Source organism: Solanum dulcamara, chromosome 6 (genome assembly GCF_947179165.1).
Source record: "Solanum dulcamara chromosome 6, daSolDulc1.2, whole genome shotgun sequence".
NCBI lineage: Eukaryota > Viridiplantae > Streptophyta > Magnoliopsida > Solanales > Solanaceae > Solanum > Solanum dulcamara.
This window is the reverse complement of record NC_077242.1, coordinates 7,371,863-7,385,479: the sequence shown is the minus strand read 5'-3', so window position 1 is coordinate 7,385,479 and position 13,617 is coordinate 7,371,863. Positions and strand designations below refer to the sequence as shown.

The 13,617-nt window shown below is 34.5% G+C and overlaps 1 protein-coding gene across 1 annotated transcript; it reads right to left on the bottom strand.

The window, feature by feature from the left end:
• Positions 1-455: 455 nt before the first annotated feature.
• On the bottom strand, positions 456-12,939 carry LOC129891724 (protein THYLAKOID FORMATION1, chloroplastic). The gene is made up of 5 exons (XM_055967180.1): positions 12,606-12,939; positions 5,848-6,115; positions 3,990-4,206; positions 1,228-1,343; positions 456-885 (listed from the first exon to the last, which is right to left on the bottom strand). Exons 1-5 carry the CDS (start codon positions 12,793-12,795, stop codon positions 795-797), a joined length of 882 nt encoding a protein of 293 aa, XP_055823155.1. The 5' UTR covers positions 12,796-12,939; the 3' UTR covers positions 456-794.
• Between the last annotated feature and the right edge of the window lie 678 nt (positions 12,940-13,617).

Below are 13,617 nucleotides of genomic sequence, written 5' to 3'. Positions count from 1 at the left end.
TTACTAGTTCCCGACCTTGTAGCATATGCCCACATATTTTAGTGGCAGTTCAGTGGTGGGATATTTCTCTGTCACTGAGAATGGGGGAGCATAAAAAAATGTTCTGTTTTGAAGTAGCCGTGTTTCAAGATTTAAGAAGATTGTGGATAACTTTTACAACTAACAAAATTAACTCCTAATTAAACAATCTAAGCTTTAACTTGATTAAGTATGTGCCTTGAGAAAAACAGAAATGGAACTTTAAAATCCTCAATCAAATAACTGATGTAGTGCTTTCAAGTAATACTTAAAAGCCCTAATCTTCAAGGATAGGGTGGGAGATCTTATTGCATTTTTACCTTCACAAACTTTCTGCAAGTATGAATACTCACCACCAGTTGAAGAGTTCTCTCTACGTAATGAATTGTTATAGCAGAGTTTAGCTGATTTTACCAGTACTCTGGTTAGAATAAATAAAGTCGTAATGCAATGTTTACACAGCTTGAAACAAAACCAGAACCACAGAAAATGAGAGAGCATGACTGCTGAGTAACTCTTTCATTTTTTGACACTACACAGGCTTTATCTACAAATAATTTAGAGATAGTTGCAACAATGAAGTTATTCTGTTTAACCAGAAAATAATGAACATTGTAATATATCCCAATTACTGTAATGACAAAACATTCAACGTAACTTTGATCTTCTAATATAACTTGCCTGAGCTTTGGAGACTGAGCTCTATTGTACATGGACAGTTCCGTTAGTGAAACAAGTCAATGAGGTCCAGGCAGGAGGGCAAAATTATCTTTGTCTTACCTACCAGCATATTGGTAGTCTCCCAAGCATTTTGTCACAGTCTCATTGGCCTTCTGAGTTTCCCTTTCGCTTCTCTTTTTCTTCTCCCTAAACGACACAGACATTATAAAATTGAGATAAAAATAGTACAAGTATTTTCACCAGACAAGGTCCTGATTGACTGTATTTACACTATACCAAAATACATGTGAAGAACGTAAAAAATGGAGAGGAAGGGAAACAACGGGACATAAACGAGAGTTGTGTGTGTGTGTTTTGGGGGGAGGGGAGGGGGGGAATAGTCATGGATTTCTGGCTGATTATGATGAACAAAACCTAGTTAGAGCTTATCCAAGGATCATGTTAGAGGGAAAAAAACAGCTGAATAGTTTATAGTAAACAGTGAAGAGAAAGGATACGAAGAATGTTGAACCAAGAAAGAACTCTAACCTTTCCACGTATTCTTTCAACAGCTCTTTAGCCTGAACCAGCTTGGAGAGCAAATTGCGATAAACGTCAAGGTCCCGGTCCACACTTTTCTTATTTACATTGAGAGCGGCACAAAGCTGTCATGCCAATTCCACAAGTCAACAATGATATTCTCGTATAAGAGTATTGAAATTTACATGAGCATAAACATGGGGGATTTCACCTATACGTGAACACATTCAGGAAACCTGCTACACTGGTTACTCCGATTATAAGCAAGACCATTGGTGTTTTATCAATCCAATTATCCAAACAAGTGACACTTTTTATGGCAAGTAAACTCAAGATTATCTTAAGTTCGAATTGTTTTCTTCTTTTTTGCTTACTAGCACGAATCTCTTGAAAACTACCCTAACCGCCAAAGACCTCAAGCGAAGAGTACAACAAGGAACTCTAACTAAAGGAGAGTCTTCATATTAGCCTTCTTGTCGTACAGAATTTTCAAGACAAAAAAAACAGTTGTGCTATAATAATAAAGTACAGGGCAATTTAATTCTCTTTATACATAGAGGGTTAACAGACAACTTTTACTTTCTCGTTAAGGTTAAAAGACAAAATAGGTCTCATGGGAGGAAGACTAGACTATGGGCACTATTAAGGAATTTGCTTGCTTTTCATTTAGAGAGACATTGAATTTCATCCTAATGGAGTATCATGTTGTATATGAGAAAAATGATTTGAACTTTTTCTTTGTTCCCGTTTTCCCCTCTTTTGTGATGGATGTAACTGTTTGTGAAGATCATCATTTAGCAACCACACATTTGTTGATTCATCAGTGCAATCAAGAAATGCTAGCATTGGTCAATGATTTATAGAGACAGAGAGAGATAGTAGAACTCCTGATATTTCTGGTACAATTACAGGGATACCATGGACAGGTTAAATCCATTCAAGAAACTTGCACAGACAATAACTCAAAGAGTTCCTATTTTACAGTTTTGGCCATTAATCCATGAGCTTTTCCTTGTTCTAGGATGAGTGCCATCAATTATCTTTCTCACAGATTTCCTGAGAACTGATACCTTTGACTTCAGAATGAACACTTCCCCGCATAACCATGTTTTATGGAATAAAGATTACAATGTTCTTTAAAGTTAAATTTGTACAGATCCGAACAGTGAATTGTAGTTTTAGTCCATATAATGCACAAGTCTGAAGTTTTACCCTATATCATAAATACAACCATGTAAGATTTTGAACACTTTTATCTTAAGAATCTATTGCTTCACATCTACTTCTAGTGTGATCTAGCACTCATGGATGTTCATTTTTTTCACAAAAGAATATGTCAAGAAGAAAGAGAAACAGTAACAATGGGCAAGGTAACTGAAAGGAATATAAGGGCCCACTTGGACATGAAAATTGTGAAGTTGAAAAAAAATAGTTTTGTATTCAAAGTGAAAAATGGTATTTGGAAATTGTTAATGTGAATCAGTTAAAAAGTGTCAAAAGTAAGAGTGAATTCTCTTTCACCATAAGCCAAAATACACAAGTCAACTCCCTCCAATGACCAATCTAAATTGCAATTCTGAGATCTCAGTCCAGCTTCAATGCCTTTCTGTATAATCCCATTAAAATCAATTTAGTTAATCACCAAAGTATTCATGCCAAATTGTACAAACCATGACCAACTATATTGAGCAAAACCTCAAATTGTAAGTGATTTAAGTGCTGAAAGCGAGTCTTCTGCTCTTTTAAGAAACTTTACTTTGAACAAGAAAAAGTGAAGAAGACCAGATTGTTTTATGGTGCACTTTCTTGGCATCAAACAGTGGGAATTGGCTTTAGACTTCATGCAAAGAAAAAAGAAGAAGCTTGCCGCTGAATTTTCACTGAAGGGCGCAAAGAGATGACTAGAGTTTGGAGGCTTTAGCAGCAAATAGTCCTATAGGGAAATGCTGTTGCTAATGGCTGGGGATTACCTGAAGCTAATAGTAATGAATGAATATCTCTGCTGATCCTTTTGCTACTAACAGACATTAATAGCAAATCATTTAAGACTCATGAGAAGGAAACAGGAGTGTGAATCTTCTTGAGAGTAAAGCAGAGCAGGAAATTGGTCCCCCAAATGTCAGAAAAATAAGGAAAATCACTAAATCAACGGCCTGATCATGTCTTATTCTAGGCAATAAGGAAAATGAACCTTCTCTCTGAAATTACTCTCTAATTCTCTGACTGGTTTCCGTTTATTCACTTTGTCTGTTTGATATCAGCCAGAATGATACAGTAGGTTTTCTAAATCTGGCGGTAATAAAGTATAGAGGCTAGCACACAAACATGAGCGAAAAGACAAGAACAGAAACTATATCTAGCCCCAACTTAAGAAGCTCTAAAAGAAAATGTGCATCAGCATTATGACTTGAACAGGTTTCCCAATTTTTAGAGTTCTATCTGAGATGAAAACTTGAAATTTATACGTTCCTGTTTTTGTTTGTTTTTTTTCTTTTTTTCAATGCACCGGGTAATTAGCTATGCAAAGGCAAACTGAAATTATATGTTTCTCACCCGGATACGGGCTTACAACTCCTGATCATGTGTAACCTTCCCTCTGACACTAAATTACTTTACGCGTTTATCATAACTATTTCCAGAGTGTTACAGGTTTACACAAACCATAGTGCTTGTGGTGTTTCTAGATGGTTTAAGTAATCCAAGTAAACATAGACGAGCAGGAAGTTCTTGTAAAATACAAAATTTACTAAGAAGAATGTCATGATATATACCTTTTCTAAGATAGTAGGATCAGTTACATTTGCCAACTCAAGTAGGCGAAAGAGACCAACCGCAAATAATCGACTGTAGCAGAAACCGTCCTTGGTTCCAGCTCGCTGTGCAATATCCTTGAAAATGTTTTCAATTTCTCCATCTTTGGATGAAAAGTCAACTAGCGTATTGGCATTTTGAGTACGAGCCCATTCTTCTAATTTTTGTGCATCAGCTCTAAAAACATATTGGGAAAGTTAGAATCGCTAGAATGGAAAACATTCATGGGCATACATCATAATAAAAGGTAAGTACATTCCTGATAAATCTACTCAACGTTAGACAAAAGATTATAACAACTACAGTAACATCAACAACATCTATGCCTAGACCCCAAACTATTGGCACTTGGCTATATGATCATCAATATCCATTTTGCTCATTTCATTTCTACTCAAGACTAAAAAATGTGATAAAAAAAATAAGAACACCCACAAAAATTTCTAACCTTCTTACATCGGATGGTCATGAATCATGATATTTAAAAGGTAATGCACAAGAAATATCTAAAAGAAAAATGAAAATCTTCCCATATCATTAGTTTCAAATAAATGGAGCATGGTTTCGGCATTTTCTAGGTTAGTTTTTAGCATAATATAGCCACCTCATATTACCATCTAACTTTTTAACAAAGAATTCTAAAGCTTGAGCTTTTGTGGCACAGTTCAATATTATAAAATCAGATAGTCTCTGTTTGAATGGAAAATTAACTCCTTAATCTCTGGTCACTAAAGATTAAAGTCCTTGGATTTTTTTGGCTCCCAGTATTATATTGCTGTGGTTGTCTCTTCAAGGCATTAGAGACATATAATCTGCTTCAATTCATAGGCCCCATGGTTTAAGTCTTAAGCATTTGCCTCTTACAATTGAACATCTTCTTCATTCCAAAGGCAAAGATTTGCATTTACACTAAAGTCTTCTTTAGTGAAAAAGGAGACGCCTATTTCTACGTCACAGACCTAACCTTTTGATGGATTACATAGAGGAAACTCTAGAACAATATTTGTATTATCTTAACAAGATAAAGATAAAGAGTGACACTTTTGGCCACCACAAGAAAGATGAGAGGCTCTCCCTGGAATTCTATCTAGTATATAAAGATGTACTTATTCTTCAACTCTTTTCATAAATCTAATTTTTCATTCTTGTATGGGTGAATCATGATTGAGAATTTTCAATATTATGTTGAGAACTTGAGAGTAGTTGATTTATATTTGGGATTTGCTAAGCATGTATGAAGTTTGGTTATGAAACCTGATCTATAAATTTGAGTTTTGTCTTGAGAGGCATGGGTTTCGTGAGCCAGGTGAGAGCCTACTGGGTGCCAGTCGTGGCTCGAAAATGGGTCATGACACTCTACAAGTGGAAAAATGTGAAAATGTATAATTTGGGTCCATCAGTCTCATCCCATGTAATCTCTTGGCTAAAAAACTTATACTAGACATATCCACTTCAGAATGGGGTTACTTTATTCAATTCATTCATGGGTTCCTCTTTGTAAGCCCAGGAAGATACTGTTAGATTGAGGATAACAGTAAGCTACATCTTAGTAAATGAAAATTGATCAAGGATTCTACAGCTAGTTTTGAATAGCACTTCCATTCATTGGGAAATCATACACCTGCATTTCTCATCTTGGGTTTTGGTCTCATCCTCCAAGAAACTCTTAATGATAATTAAACTTATATTTTATCTACAACTACCTTACTGGAAGGCTTAATGCTAGCAGCCCATCGCTTATAAACAATTATTTGTGTGCCTTTAGACAAAAAGGAAGTAAAAAGCAACAAAAAGTGGCAAGTGATGGATAAAACATGCCTGTATTGCCCAGGATCCTCCTTTAGCGCCTCTATATATGCTTTGAAGATGGCATCACGATCCTCTTCACTTTGGTAGCCCTCCATAAGTTGATCATACACAGTAACAAAACCTAGCGCAAACACGGGATCATATTGGTAGGATTTCTTGTACCTTATCAAATGTTGTTGCACGATTAGCTCTTGCAACACTGTGTTGTAGACAGTTGGAATTGGACGCTTGTAAGCGGTCAAGAAATTCATTTTAGTGTCAGCAACAGTTGGCAAATCTGGAAACAATTCAATATAACACGTTGCATCATTACATCATAAAATATACACTTGAAAAATCACTGAGATAGAACAGAATAAGTAACCAGAAAGAAATTAGACAAAAGAAAATGTACATACATACAGAAAATGAAGATAGTTGCAAAAAAATGCAGACAGAAACATTAAACCAGAAAAAGGCTTCATTTCTCTGTTAGTGTTAATGAGCAAGTGGTTTAGTGGATGTCCCTTTTGCAGGGCCCACTTAAATATACCAACTTGCCCACTTGTTCTTTTTCTATAAATGTCATGTTTTAGCATTGTAAAAGATACATACAAACTCTCTCTCTCTGATCTCTCTCCTTCACTTATTTTTCTCTTTATTTTGTGAAGTTTGTTTATTTTATAACACGTTATAAGCACAAGCCTCCATCACTTTGAGCTATATTTTTAAGAAGATAACAAAAGGGGTAAAAAATTTATTTTCTTAAAATGTCTAATATCTCAAAACTTGAATTTGTTGCTCTTGATATTTCTGGAAAAGGCTACTCATCATGGGCACTAGATGCCGAAATACATCTAAAATCGACGGGTCTGGCGGATACCATCAAAGATGACAATACGGCATCTAGTTAAGACCGTGCCAAAGCCATGATATTTTCCTGCCACCATCTTGACGAAGGATTAAAATTACAGTACCTTACATTAAAGGATCCCCTTAAATTGTGAAAGAATCTAAAAGAAAGATATGACCACCTGAAGTTGGTTATCCTTCCACAAGCACGTCATTATTGGCTAAATCGGAGATTAATGTATTTCAAAAATATAACTGAATATAATTCTACCTTGTTTAGAATTATAGCTCAGTTAAATTAAATTTATACGGAGAAGAAATCACTGAGTAAGATAAACTTGAAAAAACATACTCCACATTCCCACCCGTGAATATGTTCCTGAAGCAGCAATATCACGAAAAGGATTTTAAGAAATATTCTGAATTACTTTCACACCTTCTGATTGCTGAACGTCACAATGAACTATTAATGAAAAATCATGATAGTCGGCCCGTTGGTTCTTTGCCACTCCCTGAAGTGAATTAGGCAAATTATAACCACCGAAAAAGAGGTCATGGCCCCAGTCGTGGTCATGATCAGGGTCGAAGAAGAAATTATAATCATGATACTCGGCTAGCACCAAAAAATGATCAGCAGTACAAAAAAAGAGTGAAAAGCCAGAAGCTTTATCAAAGAAAAATTCAGAAAGTATGTCATAAATGTGGAGGTATGGGCACTGATCGCGGACTTGCCGGTCATCAAAACGTCTGATTTAACTACAACAGGCATCCTTGAAGATGGCAGAAAATAATTCAGAGACAAATTTTATCTCTGAAGATAATATTGAGCCTATGTATCTGGATGTAGCTGATTTCTTTAATTTTTCAGAAGACAATATTGATAAGTCTAATAATATTTAAATAATTTCCTTTTTATTTGTATGTATCTCTGTATCTTTTACAATGCCAAAATATGGCATTTATAGCCAGTAATGGGAGGAAAAAGAAGAACAAGTGGGCAAGTTGGTATATTTAAGTGGGTCCTGCAAAAGGGACATCCACTAAACCACTTGCTCATTAATATCCATAAATATTGTGTCTCGTTAAAATCTTACTAGAAAAAACTCAGTGAAAAAAAGCCTAGTGAAGGAAAAGGAATACACACATCTAGTAATACGCCTTGAGTGTTGCCTCATTAAAAGGCTTACCAGAAAAACCCAGTGGGACAAAACTTTGGTTAAGGGAAAAATAGTACAGCGCATATTTTACTTTCCTTATGAAAATTTCATTTGATAATTTGGAGACGACACATTCCAATCTTATATCTTAGCTTCTCAAAAGTTGATGTTGGTAATGCCTTTGTGAATAAATCTGTAAGATTATTACTCGAACGAACTTGTTGTACATCAATATCACCATTCTTCTAGAGATCATGTGTGAAGAATAATTTTGGTGAAATATGTTTCGTTTTGTCTCCTTTCATGAAGCCGCCTTTCAATTAAGCTATGCACGCGGCATTATCTTCGAATATAATTATGGATACTTTGACATCATTTTCCAGGTCGCATCTTTCTTTAATGAACTATATCATCGATCTCAACCACACACATTCTCTACTTGCTTCATGAATTGCTATTATTTCAGCATGATTTGAAGAAGTAGCAACAATAGACTGCTTTGTAGATCGCCATGATATAACAGTTCCTCCGTGTGTAAATAAATAGTCTGTCTGAGATCGAGCTTTATGTGGGTCTGATAAATAACCTACATCTGCATAACTAATAAGGTTTGCACAATCTTTATTAGTATAAAAAAAAACTCATATCAATAGTACCTTTGAGGTATCGCAAAATATGCTTGATACCATTCCAATTCCTTCACGTTGAGGATGAACTATACCTTGCCAACAAATTAACAGAAAATGTTACATCATGCCTGTTTGCATTAGCAAGGTACATAAGTGCACCAATAGCACTGAGATATGGTACTTCAGGACCAAGAAGTTCTTCATCCTCTTCTGGAGGTCGAAATAGATCTTTTTTCACTTCAAATGATTGAACAATCATTGGAGTACTTAATGGATGTGCTTTGTCCATGTAAAATCGTTTTAAGATTTTCTCAGTGTAGGCGGATTGGTGGACAAAGACCCCTTCTGCTAAATGTTCAATTTGCATACCTAGACAAAGTTTTGTCTTTTCAGGATCTTTCATCCCAATTTTTTTCTTTAGATACTTTATCGTCTTTTAGACCTCTTCAGGAGTTCCACTGAGATTTATGTCATCAACATAAACGACGAATATAACAAATTTTGATTCCGTTTTCTTAATAAAAACACATGGACAAATAACATCATTTATATAACCTTCATTTATCAAGTACTCACTAAGGCGATTATACCACATGCGCCCTGATTGTTTCGGATCATATAATGATCTTTGCAATTTCATTGAGTACATCTCCCAAGGTTTAGTACATGTTTTAGGCAATTTTAATCCTTTTGCGATTTTCATGTAAATTTCATTATCAAGTGAACCATAAAGATAAGCTGTAACTATATCCATTAGATGTATTTCAAGATTTTTATGTACAGCTAGACTGATGAGATATCGAAATGTTATTTCATCCATAACAAGTGAATATGTTTCTTCATAATTGACCCCGGGTCTTTGAGAAAATCCGTGTGCAACAAGGCGTGCCTTATATCTTACAATTTCATTTCTCTCATTTCGTTTTCGCACAAAAACCCATTTATATCCAAATGGTTTTACACCTTCAGGGATTTGGACTACAGGTCCATAAACCTCATGTTTAGCAAGTGAGTCTAATTCTGATTGAATTGCATTTTGTCATTCTAGCCAATCACATCTACGTCGACATTCTTCAATGAATTTAGGCTCAAGACTTTCACTATCTTGCATGACGTTAAGTGCAACATTATATGCAAAAATATTATCCAGCGTAATTTTCGATCGATCCAAATTTATCTCATCACCGATAGAACTTATTGAAAGTTCTTCATTCACTCGAGTCTCGGGTTCACTGATTTCTTCAGGAATATCAGGATCACTTAAATCTTGACCTTCTTCGAGAGGTTCTTTTGTAGTATCAATTTTGTTATTCCTCACGCTTCTCTTTCTAGGATTTTTATCTTTTGAATCCAATGGTCTACCACGCTTCAGACGTGTTTGAGATTCAGAAACTATGATACTAGTAGATGGTCCTTTTGGGACATCAATCCGAATAGGCACATTCACTGTAGGGATATGTGACTTAGTTATCCATTTCAAATTAGTATATGCATCTGGCATTTGATTTGCTATGTTCTGTAAGTGGATGATCTTCTGGACCTCCTGCTCACATGTGCGGATAGTGGATCAAAATGAGATAGTGATGAAACCTTCCACACAATTTTTTTACGGGGTCTTTTTTCTCTCCCCCTAATGGCGGAAAAGTTGTTTCATCAAACCGATAATCTGCAAATCGAACAGTGAATAAGTCTCCAGTCAACGGTTCAAGATATCGAATTATGAAGGGTGAGTCAAACCCAACATAGATGCCCAATCTTCGTTGAGGGCCCATTTTTGTACGTTGTAGTGGTGCTACAGGCACATATACCGCATAACCAAAAATTCGTAAATGGGTTATATTTGGCTTATGACCAAATACTAATTGTGATGAAGAGTATTTATTATAATGCATCGGTCTGAGATGTACAAGTGTTGTTGTATGTAAGATAGCATAACCCCAAACAGTAATTGATAATTTCGTTTTCATTAGTAGAGGTCTTGCTATCAATTGTAGGCGCTTAATAAATGACTCTACAAGGCCATTTTGAGTATGAACATAAGCAACATGATGCTCAATTTTTATCCCAATTAATAAGCAATAATCATCAAAAACTTGGGATGTAAATTCTCCAGCATTATCAAGGCGAATAGCCTTAATTGGATAATCTAAAAATTGCACCCTTAATCTTATTATTTGTGCTAACAACTTCGCAAAAGCCAGGTTACAAGATGATAAGAGGCACATATGAGACCATCTAGACGATGCATCTATTAGGACCATAAAATATCTAAATAATCCACTAGGTGGATGAATAGGTCCACATATATCTCCATGTATACGCTCTAAAAAGTCAAGAGATTCGATGCCAACCTTCAGGGTCGATGGTCTGGCAATTAATTTGCCTTGATAACAAGCAGCACAAGAAAATTCATCATTCGTAAGAATCTTCTAGTTCTTTAACGGATGTCCAGTTGAATTTTCAAGAATTCGTCTCATCATTATTGATCCAGGATTACCTATTCGATCATGCCATAGCAAAAATCTATTTAGATCAGTAAACTTCTGGTTTACGAGCATATGTGCTTCAATTGCACTAATTTTTGCATAATATAGGCCAGACGACAAAGTTGATAATTTTTTCAAAATATATTTCTGGCCTGAGACACTTTTGGTTATACCAAGGTATTCAGTATTCATTTCATATAGTGTCTCAACATGATATCCATTTTTGCGGATATCTTTAAAACTTAACAAGTTTCTTGGAAATTTAGAAGAGAGTAGTGCATCTTCTATAACAATTTTTGTCCCCTTAGGCAGAAATACAGTAGCTCTTCCGGAGTCTTCAATCATTTTCGAATTACCAAAAATTGTAGTGACATTTGTTTTTCTTCTAAGCAAGTTGGAAAAATATTTCTCGTCATTAAAAATGACATGAGTTGTTCCATTATCAATTACATAAATATTCTCGTGATTGATCATTGATCATTGATCCAAATAAAATTTGAGGCATATCCATATTTTTCTTCAAAAAAAAATAAAGTAAATATTATAATTAAAATAAAGTAAATATTTATGAATGTTTACGATAAATATGTATATTATGTCTTGTAAAGTTTGTAATGAGACATATTTCACGTGGACATCCAAGACGAAGTGTTAATGAGCAAGTGGTTTAGTGGATGTCCCTTTTGCAGGGCCCACTTAAATATACCAACTTGCCCACTTGTTCTTCTTTTTCCTCCCATTGCTGGCTATAAATGCCATGTTTTGACATTGTAAAAGATACAGAAATACATACAAATCCTCTCTCTGATCTCTCTCCTCTTATTTTTCTCCTTATTTTGTGAAGTTAGTTTATTTTATAACAGTTAGTTCAATATTCCATGTTTTTTCCTTTGACAAGTTAATTCAATTTTCATTAGCAAGAAATAGTACTCCTTCCAATCCATTTTATACGATGTGATTTGTATTAACATGGAGTCTATTATGTTAATTTGACTAGTATATATATTTGATAATTCTTTTAGAAGAAGTAAGGTCATTTTATTACACTTCATTACAAAAGGTACATGAAATCAGACCGTAAGCTAAGTAGAGAGCTAACAAATATTTTAAAGCAATGGTTACGAACTTAATTTAATCGAGAAAATGTAAAGGTTGTTTTCACAATTTCCGCTCCAAATCACTTCCAAAAATTCAAAAACAATTCCAATTTGTATTCATGTACAAACACAACTCCAATTTCCCGATAACATTTTCAATATGAAAACAAATACTACTTTTTTCCAAACGCCCACCAAGTGTTATATAAAGCAGAATGAAGTGAGCATATAACAGAAAAATTATTTCAATACTTCAAATCACATGTAAGTAATTCCAACGAGGAAACATCGGCATTTCACTATATCTAAATCTAAATTCAACCATTATGCATTTCATATCAAAAATTGTAAGATATAGACTAAACGCAGTCGTATTAGAAAGAAATTAGTCGAGCAATTGTAACACCATACATGCACCTCCACACAATCATAAAATTAGCTATAGGCACTTGCTGAGAAATTAAACTAAACAGAAAATCAGATGAAAAATAGTAATTGTATACTGTATTTTTTTTTTCCAATTTTCAATTCGAAGCACTGAATCGTGACATAAAGAAGAGAACTTGCCTGCTGCTGAATTGGACGTGCAATGAACAACAAAGCGAGAGGTGAAATTGGAAGATCGAACATTGACGGAATCAAAGGAGAAGTTGGAACGGAACCTAAATGTATCAATAGAACGAGATGAAGAAACGGAGGATTTCCTTTCCGCCGATTGAGCAATCGCCGAGAAAGATACTGAAGTAACAGCCGCCATAGCAAAACGTGAAGAAGAAGACGAAGAAAAAGAGAATCCAAAACAGTGCGTTACTTTACAGAAAATAGTTGTTTTCCATTTCTATGTTCTGAGGAAAATGGAGAAAGGAAAAATGGAGTGTGAGGTTTGAATTTGAAGGCTTATCCAATATTTTAAGGATATTTTTTTATATATAGATTTTTAATATTTATGAGATAGACGAATAAGAGCACAACACGTTTACTAATCGGATCCACTTTGTACTACTCCTTTTTGTGGTTATGAACGATTGTAGTAACTTGTAAGCTAATGCCAAAAGGTTCATTCAATGTTTTACAGTCGAATTGGTTACTTCTAATTGATTTGTCCAAGTGTAATTTATATTTTTACAGAAAGAATAGTGATGGTAAATTTTTTTAAAAGATCTGAAAAAAGTTAACTACGTCAGATAAACACATTTTCAATGAGGACCGGTTAAATTGCTTAACTTAAAAATATCTTAACTTGATCCAAAATAATGTTTTAAAAAGTCTCCCAAATTCGAAAGATGAAAAATGTGAGAATTCATCGACACATTTAAAATCAAATATTATTAATTATTCAAATAAATTTACATATTTAAAGTTATATAAAGATGTCACAAATTATAACCTTTTATAATTTTAAAATATCATCAAAGAAAGAAGTAATTTACTCTAGGGTGTTCAAAATCGAATCGTAACCGATAAACCAACCGCAAAATTGATTTATTGGCTTATTGATATTGGATTAACGAATAAGTGGTTGGGGAGCGGATTAAAATTTTATAATTAACGACTTATTGGTGTGGGGGCGAATTATTAA